This window comes from Lygodium microphyllum, chromosome 4 (assembly GCF_053477565.2).
Source record: "Lygodium microphyllum isolate KBCC chromosome 4, Lygodium_microphyllum_v1.1.10, whole genome shotgun sequence".
Classification (NCBI taxonomy): Eukaryota; Viridiplantae; Streptophyta; class Polypodiopsida; order Schizaeales; family Lygodiaceae; genus Lygodium; species Lygodium microphyllum.
The window spans coordinates 103261146-103279712 of NC_141138.1; the positions used below are offsets into that span (position 1 = coordinate 103261146).

At 41.2% G+C, this 18567-nt stretch overlaps 1 protein-coding gene across 3 annotated transcripts in view; it reads left to right on the forward strand.

The window, feature by feature from the left end:
- The first annotated feature begins 7879 nt into the window (after positions 1–7879).
- The window catches only part of LOC148037411 (uncharacterized), a 99891-nt gene continuing 89203 nt past the window's right edge, over positions 7880–18567 (forward strand). For 2 of the 3 annotated variants that reach the window (XR_015690646.1, XM_087676328.1), the window contains exons 1-3: positions 7880–9754; positions 9963–10041; positions 10133–10200. Coding sequence is in view for 2 of the 3 variants with exons in the window: in XM_087676328.1 (XP_087532454.1) it covers positions 8401–9754; positions 9963–10041; positions 10133–10200 (1501 nt within the window). In the remaining variant the exon portion in view is untranslated. The remainder of the gene's footprint in view (positions 9755–9962; positions 10042–10132; positions 10201–18567) is intronic. The other variant, XM_087676330.1, reaches the window with a different exon arrangement.

The following is an 18567-nucleotide window of genomic DNA, read 5'->3' on the forward strand; positions in this document are numbered from 1 at the left end:
AGAGATGGGGTTAGAAGTCCAACAAGAGGCCTTCCTAAACACACTGCTTCATGTGACTCAGGTAGGAGATGAGGAAAACATAGAAGGCCTAAAGAAAAAAGCTAGAAATCACATGAAGAGCCATAAAGTACAGGCTCCAAGAACACACCCCCAGAACTCACTCAAGCCCAAGCCTAAAACACACCCCCAATACGGGCTCCAAGAACATACCTCGAGAACTCACTCAAGCCCAAGCCTAGAACAACAAAGGTGAATTCTGCTGCAGCAGGTAGGGCTCTCTAGAGAAGACTTGGAGCAGCTAGGAGTTGAAGGCCAAGAACAGCAAGAACAGCCAACCATGACCACCCAAGCGAAACCTTCAACTTAAGAAGGCCCAAATAATTAGGAACCATTGGATGGCCTCGAAGGGCAAGTTGCAAGACAGAGGCCACCCTCATCAATAGAAGTAGGAGGCCAAGAAGAAGATCTGCCGGCCACTATAGAAAGAATCATTGAGGCCAAAAGAAAACACAAAGAGTTAGCTGATTTCACAAGATAATTTTTTATGCCAGGTCACAAGACATGTCCGAAGTCTAGATGCTGCAAACCGAGGAACAACTGCTGATCAAGTAAGCACTGGAATTAAACCATTGGGAGTGGTGGGAGAAGGGGGGGGCACACCATTTGAAATTGACTTATTCTATCCCACTGCCCTAAATCGAGTGCTACCCCCTCTAGTGGTTGAAGGAGCTATCTAGGTCGCAAAGAGGCTAGGAAAGCAATGGCTAGATGAGAAAGGAAACCCACACTATGGAGAAGAGAGCCTACTTGATACTAGGAGGATAAGGTCACAAAAGAGCCCAAAAAGGTCAAAGGCTATGAAGCCCAACCTAAATGGCACCAATGAATCTGGCAAGCACTCTTCTTGTGGTGCTCGATTTTGTTTTAATACGAGTTGTAAGAGGCGGAGGTAATTACATGTGGTAAGGAAGGCAAGGTCAGGGCATGTTGTGAACTCATCTAGGAAATGAGTGATGGAAGGCCGAAGGTCTTGAGCTCCAAAAATGAGGCACTCTTCAGGGCTGGAGGCGTTAATATTATAGATCAAAGGAATCGTACCTGCCATGCTTCCCTTACTCAAAATCCACAATGTGGTGTCTCGAGTAAGCCATGTAGGTAGGGTCATCCCTTTCATATAGTAGTGTATTGCAAAATGCCATCCATGCCTCAAAATTGTTTGCACTGGGGTTAACATCACCCCCTCCTAGTCAGGATGCCAGTCCCATGGCACTTATGGGCTTTGTTGATGAGGGCTCGGGTGGTTGAAGGGTTGTCATGGAGGTCAATGATGGGTCCCTGCGAGGATTGGACATGGAGAAGAAGCATATCAAAGTGGTTGAGGTTGCGGAGGCTGAGCGTGAGGTTAAGTGGGTGATAGGGCCTCCGAGGTCGATGGGTTGTTGGGGTTGGTCGAATTTACTTGGAAAGGGAAACAATGTGCACTGCTTAGGGGGTGTGTCTACCTTGCCGTGCAGTGCATCATGTCCGTGTCAGTGGAACAACTAGGAGTTGGGTCGAACAACTGGGAGTTTCGATCCCACACTTGAGAACCCAGTTCGTGTGGAGGGGAGATGCGGTGGATGTAGCTTAGGGAGACAAGTCTAACCAGTGTGAACTCCCTAGGTGTGTCCTATCCTTTGATGAGCTCTAAGTATGGAGTCGAGAAACAAAAGGGCTAAGGGACTATCGGCCAACTAAGGCCATCGGACGCACCTAACTTGAGAACCCCTAGGTGCAATGATTGTGGCACTCTGATGTTATAGTGGACTTCATTCATCCTTTCTCTTTTTCTTCATTTTCTCTTTTATTTTTCTTCTTCTTCTTCTTCTTCTTCTTCTTCTCCTTCTTCTTCCCCCTTTTTTTTCTTTCTTTTTCCTTTTGTATTCTTTTCTTCTTCTTTTGGTACAAGTAGGAGGAGACAAGCTAGATGTCATCCTCATGCTCTTTAGGAGCTTCACACAGGGGCCTAAGAGATTTGCTAAGGAATGTAGGGCTTAGCATGTAGCCCTTTTGATTAATCCTTACATTGAGTGGGGTAGTAGAGAGGCAACAATGGTTACATATTGAGAACCTACTATTACTCATATCTTCTAAGAGACTCATGCAAAATGCTGGCAAGAGAGTGGTTCTTAACATTAGGCAAGTCATTGCATAGCTATCTATCCCTAAATTGATGTCAAAATAGAGAAGAAAGCAAAAGGAAAATTTTAAAATACAGGACAAAGCAAAAAAAGGCGGCCCAACAGCAAAAATAAAAGGAAAAGGGGCCAAAATCACAAAGACACCTTAAAAACCTAGGGCAAGTGCAAAAATGGAAGAGGTGCATTTTAAAATGCAAAGGTGCCCCTAAATCTTTGTAAATGAATGCCAGGCTCCCTCCTATGCAATTTGTAAAGAGTAGATGGGCATGGTTGAAGCCACGATGTAAATAGAAGGGAATAGGAAAAGAAGACCTAGGCTAAAATGACCGGTCATGTAAAAAGGGGTGGGTGCCCAAAAGGGATTAGGGCGTGTATAAAAGCTAAAAAGTGAATAGAGAAGCTCATTCTTGTGTGTGGTGAAAATAGCTCTCCTCTTTTCTTCTTCTTTTTGGTTTTGCTTGCTTAAGCTTGTGCTTGAGGGAGGGAGTGTGAGGGAGTGAGTGTGTGAGGGTGAGCGACTGTGATAGAGAAGCTCTCCATCTTCTCCTCTCTTCTTCGTTTTCTCTTCTCTTCTCTTAACTCACACATGTGGTAATGGAGCATGGAGCTTGGAGCTTGAGGATTGAGCTCGCTTAAAGCTTGCACTTGGATCGTGGAGCTAACGGAGTGCTTGAGGGAGTAGGCAACTTGATCGGTATGGAGGTAAGCTCACCATACTCGTAGGTGTGAGAGTGTGTACGGCTATGTGAGAGGTAGCCATTGCACTTGGCTTGAAATTCTTGAACAATAAGTGATCCATGGGTCTTGGCGGTAAATTTTGTGTTAGTTTTTTTAGGCATAGCAAAGTAGTAAATTTTGGATAACTAAAATATACATTCCATAGTTTTGCATCTAAGATAGCCTATAAATCTACAACTACACATGCTATATCTTCCACATCTTTACCATCGTTATTGAGCTTGTATAACCCATGATATGATAAACCAAATGTAATATTTGTATCGCCAAATGAGAGATCATGAATAGTACAACTATCATGCATAAATTTGATAATCAAGCTAAACTTGGCAAGTGCAAATTTTGATAGCAAATACTTTTTGATTCATGGTATATATAAACCATCTAAAAGTGTAAAACTACTACCATTAATAGTAGTCAACACAATTTTGGCAACTATATTAATGGGATAAGAGGAGCTATTGGCACATAGAACAATACCACCCTTACAAATAGACTCAAGAGAAGTGAACAAAGTACATTACAAAGTAATATGCTTAGTGGCACCATTATAAAAGAACACATTTGAATCCACAACAAATATGTAAGAATCATGTAGAAAAACATCATAACTTCACTGTGCACTAAATGCACACTCTTTATCCCTTGCATAACAATTGCAGATTTTGAGATAGAAGGCAATGTATTTGCAACCTTCATACTAACCTCTTTGTTCTTGGCCTCTTTTGTAACTAGTTTAGGATAATCCTCAATGATACAATCTTACCTTTCAATGCTTGCAATAGCTTTTGCTATGATTTTTCTTATTATTATCATTAGCCTTCTTTGTTTGAATAGTATTTGCAAAATTTTGCTTACTAGTAAAAAAAAAGTAGATTTTTCTTTGCTTTTATAACTAGTCACAAAATCATTATGTGTGTAACACACAAAATGGACTTGTTTTGTCAATATTATTCTTCTTATAGCAAAATTAAAACCAACTTATGCAATGTCAAAGCATTGAGCTTTCCTATCATCATCAAAAGGAGAGTAGATACAAAACTTTGATAAGAATTTTGAATAATCTACAAAGCAAACTATTTGGCAAAATCTCATTTGTAGTAGTGATCAATTGCTCCTTGAGATCTTTGATCTTTGTCAAAAAACATTCCATTGAGTCACCTTCATCCATATATTCACTCTTTAATTGCCTATATAGGTAAGCAACATGGGCCTTGCTTCTTCCCTGATAGAAATATGTGAGTTTATCCCAAGCCTCTTGAGCTCTCTTAGATGAATAAATGCCTAGAATTGTGGTACATTTCATAGATCCACATGATTGAGGTTTAGACTATCAACATCCAGATGTGATGTAGTGCATCAATCCATAAAATCTCCATGTTTGCATCCAAACAAAACCCAAACCAAAAGAAATCCCAAAATTTTGATTAGTCAAAGGGCACTAACCTAACTAGACCTCACTAACCCTAAACAACAAAATGTTTGAGGCATAAACCATTAACTCTAAATATCTCATTTTTTGCATTAATATCTTGTATATCCATCGACCCAATTTCATAAACTTTGATAATCTTGAAGGGACCTTGCCAATGTATTTTTAACTTCCAATAAATTTATAAAAAATGACTACCATAAATTAGTAATAAACTCACATACTTTAATGTTTTGATTATGCCAAGCCTTTCAATGCTTTTGCATTGCTTCTAAACTTTGTAAGGCCAATAATAGCTCCTCCTCTAACTTCACCAATTGTAAAATCCTTCATTTCAATGATTCAACTTCAACTAAATGCAACAAAAGGGCTACTAATGTAGGTAACTCCTACTCAAAAGTAGTTATGCATGCCCAAAGTGCCTCATAAAGTCAGCCATCCAAGTCTCCTCTATGAGGAGTGTTGGTTTTGGTTAATATACCACAAATAGTTTGATTAGTCACTTCTACTTGGTTGTTAGCTTTGGGATAATAAGGCATTGATTTATGATACTTAATCTTGTATAATTTTGTTAACTCATCGATCAAACCATTTAAGAAATAGATCATTTTATGCAACACATTTCGCTCACCCTCATGTAATAAAAGAAATCCCCCTATCTCTCCATAGAATAAACTCGGGGCGGTCACTACATGTATATCCTCTACATCATGTGTGTTCAAGGTGTATTTATAAATATCCTTATATGTGAATTTTCCATGAATAAAACATAACCCTTTTCTATTCAATCGATAAATAAATCCTTTATATTATACCCTTTAGCATGTAAAAAATGTATAAAATGGTATTTTAAAAATACCTTATTTTGAACCCATGTGATGCACATATATATTCGTGAGTGACCTCCTCAAGAGAATAAACTTATAAATTGCATACTTTTTGCAATGATGAGGCAAATATCAATGTTCACTCTTCTCTTACACATCAGCGAACAAATACCCTCTCTTGGAAATAATTTATATAAGTAACCTCCTGATAATCCACATGAGCATACTTGCATTAATATTTACATTTTCTTCTATGCATCCACACTAGGTGGATATTGAGCTATACTAAGAAAATTAGCAATATTTGCATACCATGGAAGTTGTGTTTCCATAGTGAAAAGTGATGCATCAAGTAAATCATCTTCAACACATCGTCCTTGTTAAACATTGGCAATTGTGAAAGATGATCTACTAGAATATGAGCCCTTTTAGGATGGGTAATAATTTGCAACAACCACTAGTATATGGAACTTATCACTATTACCAACCATGGCCATTAACTGCACTTGATACAAAAGTTGCTTGCACAAACAAAAATCTACACAAAACCAAACTATGATATATGAAGCACAACATAAGGTGGATTGTAAAAGCCCTTACATGTAGAAATGATTATCATTAAAAAATCTACATAAAAGGATGAAACAACTTGTAGGCAAATGGACTTTGAAATGGATCCAAACAAAAAATTTGATGGCACCAAGTCCACTAGGCCATCTCACAATATTAGTCGACATATGAATGCTTATTAGATCTTATCCCAGTCAAAGGAGATGAAGCAAAGGGTGTTGATGACACTGTCTAAGAGATTGAAGTCCCCTTCGATACTAATTATTGGATTTAGGGTGCAATGCACACACACAACTTGGAGATGAAGAAGCTTAAGAGTACACAACACAAAGTGTGTCGAGTGGTATACAAGTCGAAGATTCACAAGATTAAGTATGCCCTAGGACCTCTTAATGAGGTTAAAAAGTGCCATAATGGTCCTAAGCGTGTTCACACACATCACTATCAATATATGGTAACACCATGACCATCACAAATTTTTGTTTTATAGTTTGCTAGTAACACTCTCTTACTATCGTGCTATTGTATACTCTTGAACATCTACATTTATTGTTTATTCAATATGTTATCATCATTGCTTGTACTTGTTATTGTGGCATTCATACTTGTGGTAGCTAAGTGACCTTTAGGATAGCCACTTTGGGATCATACTTAGTATGTTCAGAGTTTCAACATCCAACTACCATGATCACCTACACTCTAAATGAAAGATGGCACTCTCCCTCAACTTGCTCCCATGAAATACTAGCTATTCGATAGTCTCCACTACTTGAGTACACTTAGTTGCATCTCTTTTCTTTATTCACCCTTCATTCTCCAAACTCTTCTGTTTCATTTTGTTCTTGCATGTATTCACTATGTAATAATCATATTCATATGCTCATTGTGTTTTCTTGTCAACCCCTTGTGTAGGCTTACATAAGAGAGCTAGCAAATTCTTGTTATCATAAGGGAGCTACCAATTCCTTATTATTGTAAGCATATATAGAACCTAAGTGTGGCTAATAAGGTGAGTCCTTCAATGTTGTACATCATGATGTAACTTTTTAAGCACAAGCCAAAGATCACAAAGGCCTCAAGAACCTAGGTACCAAGCTTCCATCTCAAATGCAAAAAAGAAGGGTTTATAAAATTGAATTTCTATTTAGGGGGCTCAATTAGGTTAAAATACCACGTAGTTAAAAGTTTTTTAGCAATATTGATTTGTAACAAGGAGGGGTTCTTGTTAGTAGCATAATGGGAGCTTCCCATCCCCCCTTGCTCCCCCTTCTCTTCATGCCTCATAGGCATTCTAGTGTGTGAAAACTCTTATAATTTGGCCATGGCAATGAATGAGGAGAGTTCATTGGATAAAAAGTCCAATTGAACTCACTACTCTAAAGATATAGTTCATGCCTTAGAATATGCATGACCAAGTGCAAGTAGTTAAATTGACCTATGTAGGTTGTAATAGGCAAGTTCCATGATGTGCGTTGATGCAACATCCACTCCAAAAAGACCACTAACTCTCGAAGTGCATATGGTATCCTCAAAAAGAGGGGGACTAAGACTCTAGCAAGTTTGCCAAACATACAAGATTCTTCTCTCTCTCATCTTTGAGATTGCACATTGGGCCCCAACATAGACATAGATGGCACATTAGGCCCCACCATAAGCGTAGACTTGTGCTTGTGCGTGCGTGTGTGTGTGTCCTGTATGGAGAATACACATTCGGTCCTGCCGTAAACTAGACTTATGTGTGTGTGTGTATGTGTGTGTGTGTGTGTCCTGTATTGAGAATACACATTGGGTCCCACCGTAAACTAGACTTATGTGTGTTCACATCCACTTGTGTCAATCGATGCTGCGCGTGGCACGGTGCTTAGGTGGTTAGGAATTCGGGGCCTGTGAGATTGGTTTTTTGATTTGACCTTGAGAAGGCAAGGGGACTTCTGTCGGGTGAAGGCGCCTCTCCATATAACGAGCTTTTTTTTTTTTTGTTTTATGTTTTCGTATGCTTTCTATTTACAAAAAATACAAAGAAAAAGGCTTGTTGTTTCCTCTACTCTCTCATGAAAACAACACAACAGGAGTCTACTTATGGTGGGCTGGTTGGAGGCTTGGAGCTTTTATCTCTCTGCTGATCTCTCCTCCCCCCCCCCTCGTGTATGTGTCTGTGTGTGTATGTCTCCCCCCGTTCCCCCCCCTCTCTCTCTTTCACTCTCTGTCCTTTGGCAGAAGCACACAGGCACATACATACAGCCTCGCTTCTAGAGCCTCACTTTGAAGGAAGAAGGGAAGCGAGAACGGCCCGATGCTGCCCCTTTGCCTGCTCCGTTCGAAGCCAGAAAGCATAGCAAACCAGGGACGTGGAGGGCCTTCTGCTATCCAGCAACAAGCAGAGAGCGTGACGACGGGCGTTGCAATAATGGAGGAGAATTGTCCTCCCCGTAACTTATATCTCTAGCACGCACCGCAGGAGAGACACAGAGGGGGCCCGTTTGCCATCCCATTCCTTCCTCTGGTGTCAAAATGCCCTTGCTGCCTGCAGAATTGCTCTTTGATCCATGTCTTGCTTGCGCCGAAGCTCGCCTTGGGCTCCGCTGTCTGCAATTGTAGTGCTTGTTGCCATAGCTTTTGCTTGCCTTCACCGGCCTGTTTCCCATTGTAGGCTATGGCGGATGTGGAAGTAGCTGCCTGGCTCAAATCTCTACCATTGGCACCTGAGTACCGCCCCACAGAGGCTGAGTTCGCTGATCCCATCGCCTACATTACGAAGATTGAGGCCGAGGCTCGCAGCTATGGCATCTGCAAGATCATCCCTCCTCTCCCCAAAGTCCCCAAGAGGACGGTCATGGCTAACTTGAACCGCTCGTTGCTACAGTCACAGGATGAAGCCTTGTGCTCTGGTGCCACCCATGGGATGTCGCCCACTGACAACTTCCCATGCTTTGTGGACTGCAATTCATCTGGTCTGGGAGGACGCAGTACTCGCCGTCCTGATTCTGCCCGGAGTATGTCAGGAACAGGTTGTTTGTTGCGCAGTATGTCTGGCACAACAACCTCACGCAGTATGGGGGGGACTTTGCAACCAAGGACTCGAACCACATTGCCCACTCATGAAAACACAGGAGACCACAATAAGGCAAAATTCAATACAAGAAGGCAGCAGTTGGGTTGGAGTGCCAAACGATCCAAAGGGCAGCTGCAGGCCCTAGCGCAAAAACTTGTGTGGCAAAGTGGGGAGAGCTATACTATTGAGCAGTTTGAAGCCAAGGCACGGCAGTTTGCAAAATCACGGCTCAAGACGACTAAAGAGCTGCCCCCATTGGTAGTCGAGACTTTATTCTGGAAGGCAGCAGCTGATAGGCCCATCACTGTAGAGTATGGTAATGACATCCCTGGTTCAGCCTTTGGAGAGCCATCTCAACAGATCAACTTACGGAATGGTTTAGATCGTCATTTCTGTGGGGAGAAACGGAAAAGAGATTGTGACCCTTGTACAGAAAAGGCCAAGCCCACAGAATTTCCGGATGAACCAAAACCTGAAGATTCTGGTTATGAGAATCCAAAGAAACACGAAGGCATGGATGATGATTCACAACAACAGCAGCTTACAAGAGTATCAAAAAATCCAGAGACTAAAAGGGGCACTTCATTTCTTCATTTGAGATCAGTTTCAAAGCGGCGGAGAAAACGTGCAATAGGAGATTCAGTTGTAGAAAAAGAGGGTGGAGCAGGATGGAAACTTGCTAACAGCCCATGGAATATGCGTGTTATGGCTCGAGCACCAGGCTCTCTCTTAAAGTATATGCCTGATGAGGTACCTGGTGTGACCTCACCTATGGTGTACATTGGCATGCTATTCAGTTGGTTTGCATGGCATGTTGAAGACCATGAATTGCATAGCCTTAACTATTTGCACACGGGAGCCCCAAAGACCTGGTATGCTGTTCCAGGAGACGCAGCTCCAGCTCTAGAAGAGGTGGTGCGTGTGTTTGGGTATGGAAACATCCTTGAGCCAGGAGGTATTTTTGCATATGTTCTGCATCTGAACACATAGAAAGTGTGTTTACAAGTGATTTTGTTCCATTGATGGTCTCTCATATCATCAATATTGTTGTTCTGTGTGATGTGTGAGCTGATCTCCTTTTCAGTTTGTGAATGTATTCATTACAAAAGGGATGAGCAAAATAATAGATCCAATATAATTATTGTGTCCACATTTCTATACAGCTGCATTTGCGTTGCTGGGTGAGAAGACGACAGTGATGTCACCAGAGGTCCTAATTGCAGCAGGTGTACCTTGTTGCAGGTACTTCTGAAGATTTCTTTAATGCAGGGCCTTGACTAAGTTTGGAAGTTTGTTTCATTTTCTGATTTGTTTCTTTTCTGGTCTTTGTCAGGCTTGTCCAAAATGCAGGAGATTTTGTTGTAACATTTCCAAGGGCTTACCACCTCGGTTTCAGTCACGGTCTGTTTACTTCCTTTATAATTGTAATGACTTTTAGTTTATATGGACACTGAGCACGGTCAGCAAGGACCTTGGACAACTTGTCTTTTGATTGCATGTTTATCGAGTGCAAATGCTTTAATTCTTGGCACAATCAACCGTAGTTTTGACTTCTCTGACATGGCTTTATTCTCATGATTAGTCTATTCTGAGTATGTACTGTATTTCCTTTGAGACAAACATTCTTTGATTTTTCCTTTTTGCAAGGTTGATTTGCAGCTATCACTTTCTCAGTATGGGTCTGATTAGGTCTTACCTCTGAAGCTGTGTTTGCTCTTGAGACTTAATTTGGTTGATTGAAGCCTCCTTTACTAGTGCTCTGTGGAATTTATTTGCGAGCAATATGTATGCTAGTTGCTGGCAACTGTTTTATTATGAACCCCTGTAGCAACATCTTGGCATCACCTCTCTTGAACTAGGTTGTGGTTATTCTTCATTGCCTTTTTTGATGTATTTCATGACGTTCTTCTCATTGTTTGTGTCTCATGTCTCACCTGTAATTTCTTCCGGCAACTAGTTATGCATCCTGTGTCACTAAATCTGGGTAGTTACAGCAAACGTCTGAAAACCTTCCTTTAGGGTCAAAACTACTACTTAAAGTAATACAAGTACTTATGAAAAATTTATGTCGAGGGCACATGATGCATAATGCATAGGTTGACAGGTCAATTTTGGCTGCATATATCAATGAATTTTGCCAATGATAATTGTCTGCATATGCTTGCTTTTCTATGAATAGACAGGAAAGCAGGTTTGACAATTGATATGATTTCGCAGCCCAAGAGTGTTAAGGGATTAGCTATTCTGACTGATTGTGTGGTGAGGAGCAGGTAACAAGATGTGTTTTGTTGTGAGATTTTCTCAACAAAGCTATCTTTGATCTGCATCTCACTCACTTTGTTGTGAAACCTCTTTGAGTTCTGGGGTTGAAAACACTAGTTACTCCCATGGTCGTGGAGGACAAGTGTCTTAGAATAAGCTACAAGGTCTTTGAGCATCTACACAGCAGAAGAACAAGAAAAGTTGGGAAGAAACTCCTGCGTAGGGGTTCCATCTGAGGTATCACCAACTATGGTTGGTGTCTAGTGACTGATGCCCTATAAACATAAGCTAACTGTGAGCCTTGTACATTAGGATTGTCCTGGACCTGACAATCCTGTGCTCCTGTGATCTTCAGAGGGGGTCTCATAACAATAAATACGTGCCAGATTCTGGCTCGAATTGGTCTCTGCAACTCGTTCATTATCTCTAACAATGACACTACACAACAAACTTACAAGATCCTAACCAGGCCAAGGCAAAACCATTCTTACTAAGCAGGTGTTAAAATGTGGCTAGAGCCTGCATCAACCACATGCCATGACAGGGTGAGAATGTGTGACCTGCAGGGCCCAACACACAGGAAAATACCGAAAGAAATTCTTGTGAAGGTCTTGTTTGGAGGCACGGTCTTGTTTGGAGGCACGTGTGCCATGCTACATCTGTATCAACCATTGTACATACTGAAATGAGAATAATGTCACATGCTTTTGATCCCAGAATTACAAGGAATGTTATGGTCAGGTTACGCAAGTCCTTCCAGCTTCCATGGCTAGTCGTTGTGTGCCAACCACCTCTGAAATTGTACCTCAGGCTAGTTAAGTCTCCTTGATGAGTTTGCAAAGACAGCTTAGCGTTAACTTTACTTGTCCTATGCATTGAGGCCCTTGCCTAAACCTATTTCTAGGCATTAAAGTTAAATTTCTATCCTTACATATTACAACTCCATTTATGTGATTCATGTAATTTTGTCTTTTTCTTTGGTGCATGTCCCAATGTATACTTATGTATTGTTACCTGTTACTGTAAGAACAAGTATTCAACAACGACTTCAATTCTTGATTTAAAGCTCGAGGCCCAATATTAAAAGTCAACCATGAATATGCACTATATCATAGTACACTGTGTAAAAGTTGTTCATATTTTTGCATATTTGCCCAAAATTTTCATTCTCAACCACCAATTGCTAAATCCTCAACATACATCCGATGTGCCTCAACTTGGATTTCTTAGAGAGGTGGTCACCTCAAATCTTGGCATTGAACCTTTTAAGCTTATTTTGTAAATCAGTGACACCTTAATAAATACATGCTAAAAATCGGCATTTTTTCCCACTGACGTGATCATATACTCATATAGAATGCGATAAATAAGATGAAGGATGCAAGGACACTTGGTTGATGTTGCTTTAATGGCCATAGGTTGCAATTAAGAGCTATTGTGTTACAAATATGCTCTTGAAAATAAGGATTGGTGGGCTGCAATCAGAATCAGTTGCTTCCACGAACAAGACAGATGTGGAGTTGGCTTGGCAGGTGTGGGTTTGTATGACTTACTCTTGATGTGCTGTGCTATCAGTACTACTTGTGTTGCATGCACAAACTCAAAAGAAAAGCTGATAGTAGTGTTTAACACTACAAAGGATGCCTTGCTGTGGACAGCTATGCTGAATATGGTGTTAAGCTACTTCAAAATTAGCCTAAAAGATGATCTGAAATTATGGGCTAATTCTCTTGGCTCTTGTACAACCCCAAAACATTTTCTATATCTGAGGGTGCAGAGTTAGCAAAATGCAGATTCGCTGATGATGGTGTAAGGAAATGCAGCACATCCACCCAAAACGTGGATTTGAATGTGATTGCCCAGCTGTGGATCAGGATCGCTAGGGCTGAAAATGATGTTACCCAGCTATTTGGAGCAAGGTAGCCACAAAACGTTTCATCCTTGAAACGTTGTGTTTCACCCCAAAATGTTTCACCTTTGGGCAAGTCCCAAGTGTGAAACGCCAAGTGAAATGGTTAAGTAATACATATATGAGTTACAACTTGCACATTTATACCATGCGAATCCTTTCATATCAATAAATGATGTATATCTTAGATACAAAGTGTCCAAAAAGCTCAAAAAAGCAATTTTTTTTTTCAATTTAAAAATCATGTTTCAGTCAGCCATTTCACTCAGGGCATTTCGCGTTTCAGTGTAAACATTTCAAGCATTCCAGGCGTTTCGCGTTTTAGTACCAATGAAACACGTTTTGTGGTTATCATGGTTCGGAGTGAAGTTGACCTTGAAGATGAGGTTGTGGCTGCTGTAGTAGGGTAGGAGAGCATTTAAATTGCAGAAAATTAGGTTGAGATGGCTAGCAACTGACATATGCAGCAGATGGAAATCATGGATGCCACATGGCAGCTGGCGAAAGTAGCAAAATGGTGTGGACGAGGGTAGAAGCTGATGGTGACAATTGCGGACACAAGGGATTAAGAGTGATATGCACACTAAGGCCCTTTTAAGAAACATGTTGATTTGTCTAGATTGTCGTACAACTATCTAGAGTCATACAAATCGGATAAAATGCCTTTTTGGGGCTTTTTTAATGAGCCAAAAAAAATCCCAAAAAAAGATAAATTAGAGGCAAGATTTTGTTGCTTAACACCCCCCTACAGGGTATGGTAGATTAATCCCTAAAGCCTCATGGAAGACTTGAAACTTTTTAGTTGGAAGAGCCTTTGTAAACATATCTACCATGCTCTCTTGTGTCGGGATATAAGTTGAGTTGACATCTCTAGCATGGAGCCTTTGATGGAGTGCGCGGGTAGCGAAAGCGTGAAGATTTGCAGCAGAGAAAGTGAGCAGGTGAGTGAGAGTAAGAGTAAGAGTAAGAGTGACAAACTGATTTGGGTGTACCAACAATGTGTTGGTACACAAAGAATAAAATGTATTTATACTTAGGGCCCGCAAGGGTGCATTCACATGTACAACATAACAATACACGTGTAAAATACACGGAGGTGAATAAAGGACCTTTACATCCCAACAACCTCCCACTTAAAGGTCCGGAGTGAACCTTTAACCAACTCCCACTAGTCGTATGCAATGCTCATGCTGAGCCTTGCCTAGACTTTTAGTGAGAACATCTGCAGGGTTGTCCTGTGTTTTGATCTTGGTCAATGTGATTAAACCATCTTCCAGAATCTGTCTGATAAAGTGATATCGCACATCAATATGCTTTGTGCGCGAATGATACATGGCATTCTTAGCCAGATACACAGCACTCTGGCTATCACATCCCAACATTGGAGTACTCATAGACATGCCAAGATCCTCTACGAGTCTGCTCAACCATATAGCTTCCTTAGAAGCTTCAGTAGCTGGTATGTATTCAGCTTCAGCAGTACTCAGTGCTACGATGTTCTGCAACCTGGAGCACCAAGAGACGGCCCCTCCAGCAACTGTAAAGACATATCCGCTAGTGGACCTGCGAGTGTCTAAGTCACCTGCCATGTCTGCATGACAATAACCCTGTAGATTAAGTGCACCCTGCCCATAGCAAATACACTTTCTTTGTGTACCCTTTAGATATCTAAGAATACACTTGACAGCCTCCCAATGTGGTTTGCCAGGATTTGACATAAACCTGCTGACAACTCCCACTGCATGAGCAATGTCTGGACGAGTAGCCACCATAGCATACATAAGAGAGCCACAAGCTGATGCATAAGGGACTCCCTTCATAGCATTGGCTTCCATGTCATCTTTTGGGCTGTTGGCTTTACTAAGCTTAAGGTATGGAGGTAAGGGTACTCCGAGAGGCTTAGCTTCAGCCATGTTAAATCTGTCCAGTACCTTTTCAATGTACTTTTCTTGAGATAAGAACAGCAATTTCTGCGTTCTATCCCTACGAATCCTCATGCCCAATATATGCTCTGCATTCCCCAAATCTTTCATGGAAAAAGCTGATTTCAGCTGATCTTTGAGGGCATCCAAGCTAGTCTTTCTCTTCCCAGCTAGCAACATATCATCCACATATAAAACAAGTATGATAGGACTGCCATCTGTATCCTTTTTCATATACAAACAATGATCTGCATGGCTGCGTGTAAACCCATGAGAGAGCATAAAAGTGTCAAACTTTTTGTACCACTGCCGTGGTGCTTGTTTCAGCCCATATAAGCTGCGTTTTAGTTTACACACCAACTGCTCTTTTCCAGGAACTACAAAACGCTCGGGCTGTTTCATGTAGATCTCCTCATCAATGTCACCATGTAGAAAAGCTGTTTTCACATCCATTTGGTACAGCCCTAAATCCAATACGGTAGTGAGAGCAAAAAGCACACGTAGTGTGGTCATCTTCACGACAGGTGAGAAGACCTCCTGGAAGTCAATCCCTTCCTTCTGTGCATACCCTTTGGCAACCAATCTTGCCTTGTACTTGGGTTTCCCATCAACTGTCTTTACTTTGTAAACCCATTTGTTTGGAAGAGGCTTTCTTCCTTTGGGCAACGACACAAGATCCCAAGTATCATTAGCATACAGAGATTTAATCTCTTCTTGCATAGCTAGCTCCCACTTATTGCTGAATTTGCATGACTTAGCCTCTTTATATGTCAGAGGTTCACCCTCATCAGTAAGCATCACATAATGCAAAGAGGGATCATACCTATGTGGCTGCCTTCTTAGGCGTGTAGACCTGCGTACCCAATGATCTACATTCTCAGGAATCGGATCTACATTTGGAGGCATGTTATTTTCAGCATTTATTGGCTGCTGTAAGCCATTTTCAGCATGCTGTTCATGCTGTACAGCACCTTCATTTTCATTTCCAGCACTTGCATTTTCATAATCAGCAAGTCTATCTTGCTGTCCATGACCTCCCTGTGCTTCTATTTGCTGTCCATCATCATCTGGCTCAAAGATAACCGGCTGATCATCAGTTTCAGCCTGTGGTACAGCACCATGAGGCTCATCATTTGAAGTAATAGGTGGCTGCGAATTCTGAAATTTGACCTTTTTCATGTCTTCATCAGAGGCTAAAGTACTTTTCAGCAACTTTGCCTCATTAAACACAACACTACGGCTGCGAACAATTTTCTTGGACTGCGGTAGCCACACTCTATAGCCAAATTCACCCTCATCACCATAGCCCATGAAAATGCCTTTGGTGGATTTCGAGTCAAGTTTATTCCTCAGCTCATCTCTAACATGCACAAAAGCATCACAACCAAATATTCGTAAATGGTCATATGAGGCCGGTTTGCCAGACCAAACCTCCTCAGGGATGCCATTATTTAAGGACCTGTTTGGAGAGCGGTTGCAAATGTGAACCGCGGTTTTAAGTGCCTCTCCCCAAAATTCATGAGGGAGATTAGCAGTGGATAGCATGCACCGCACTCTCTCACATAGGGTCCTATTGTATCTTTCAGCCACACCATTTGAAGAAGGGCTGTAAGGGGTTGTAAGCTCCCTCTTGATCCCATGCAAGTCACAAAAGGACTTAAATTCATTAGATGTGAACTCACCCCCATTATCCGTTCTCAAGCATTTCAACTTTCTACCTGTCTGAGTGGTCACGAATGCATGAAAAGTTTTAAAAACAGCAAACACTTCACTTTTCTTTTTCAACAAATAAACCCAAATCTTCCTGGAACAATCATCAATAAAAGAGGCAAAGTATGCAGCACCACCCAACGATTTCAAAGGCATGCTACATATATCAGAATGCACTAAGTCCAAGACATTTGACTTACGGGAGACACCAGAGTAAAATGAATTTTTCATTTGCTTTCCAAACTGACAGTCATTACAAAAATCAAGTTTAGAGCCTTTTCCATCAACCCTCTTCAAAGAGGTAAGGACATCAAGTCCTTTCTGGCTCATATGGCCTAATCTCTTATGCCATAACTCCAAATGACAGCCAATTTCAGCAACTGCAAGAAACTTGCCATTCAAAGCTTTACAGTGCAGACAATAAAAAGTGCCCTTCTTGGTTCCTTTAGCAATCAGCATGGAACCCCTTTTAAATTTCCACAAACCACCACCAAACAGTGTGGTGTAACCATGCAAGTCAAGCTGTCCAACAGATAGTAAACTCTTCCTGATGCCAGGCACATATGTGACATCTTTCAACACAAGTTCTTGCCTATTATCCAAAGACAAGTGTATGGTGCCAATCCCATCAATGCTGCAAGCATGATTATTTCCAAGGTAAACCTTGCCATAACAGCCTGCATCAAAAGTAGCAAAGCACTCCAAGCATGGAGTCACATGGAAAGAGGCATCAGAGTCTACAATCCAAGTCTGAGTGACACCATCATCAACTGACAAAAGTGCATCAATCACATCAGCCTTGGTGATCTGCATATCGTGCATGTGACATACAAGGGCATCATAATCCACTGCACATAATACATCAGCCTCTGCATCCGAGAGCTCCTCTATGACAACACTGGAGGCCACATTGGCCTTTTCCTTGCCTTTGCCTGTCTCAGATGCATCTGTCTTTTCCTCTTTCTTCTTTTTGTCTCCTGCATTTTTCTTTCTCTCTTGTTCCTTCTTGTAATACCTGCAATCAGGCTTCTTGTGGCCCTTCCGACCACACTGATAGCATGTAACATTACTCTTTTCTTTTCCTTTGCTCTTGCTCTTGCTTCTCTGTCCAGCATTTGCATTTTTCTTTTCAGCCCTGCCTCTAACATTATAAGCTGAGTTGCTGCCTTTTCCACTAGACTTACGTCTAATTTCTTCATTCAAGATCGAACCCTTCACACCATCATATGTGAGATTGGGGTTATTATTGAGAGAAACAACCAAAGTCTCCCAAGGGTCAGGCAATGTCATGATCAAAAAGATCGTCCTCAACTTATCATCAAAATCCAAACTTGCATCCTTGAGCTGATTTAAAATGCCAGTAAATGCACTCAAGTGCTCAGCTGTAGGCTTGGACTCATCCAACCGCATATTCACCAACTTGCGCATTAAATGCACCTGATTAACAGGTGTGGTGATCTCATAGGTAGTTTTCAACTTCTCCCATATTGCATGACCAGTGTCTAAACCCTTAATGTCTGTCATAATGTCATCAGTGACACCCATCTTTATATAAGCCACAGCCTTTTTATTGACTTTGGCCCAATCCGCCTCAGACATTTGTGCGGGTTTATCCTTTTGCAAAGCATCCTCACAATCCTTTAAGAACAATATGCCCTGCATACGATCTTTCCAAATATCAAAGCCCTGACCATCAAATCGCTTGATTTCCATCAAACTTTTAATGTCAGAACTGGAAGAAGTTGCAGCCATTTTTATCACAAGTATAAGTGTAAATGCACTGAACTGCAAGAGCACAAGCTAAATCAGCAAATACACTGTTGTTCTTGCATTCATTAGCAATAATCCTTTGCTGTTTTTACATAAACCAGCCACTGCACAAGCAAATAATGCAGAAATTTATCAAATTCTGCATAAAATCCCAAATTTCCAGGTCCAAATGTGCGCAAATGTCAGCCAAACTGA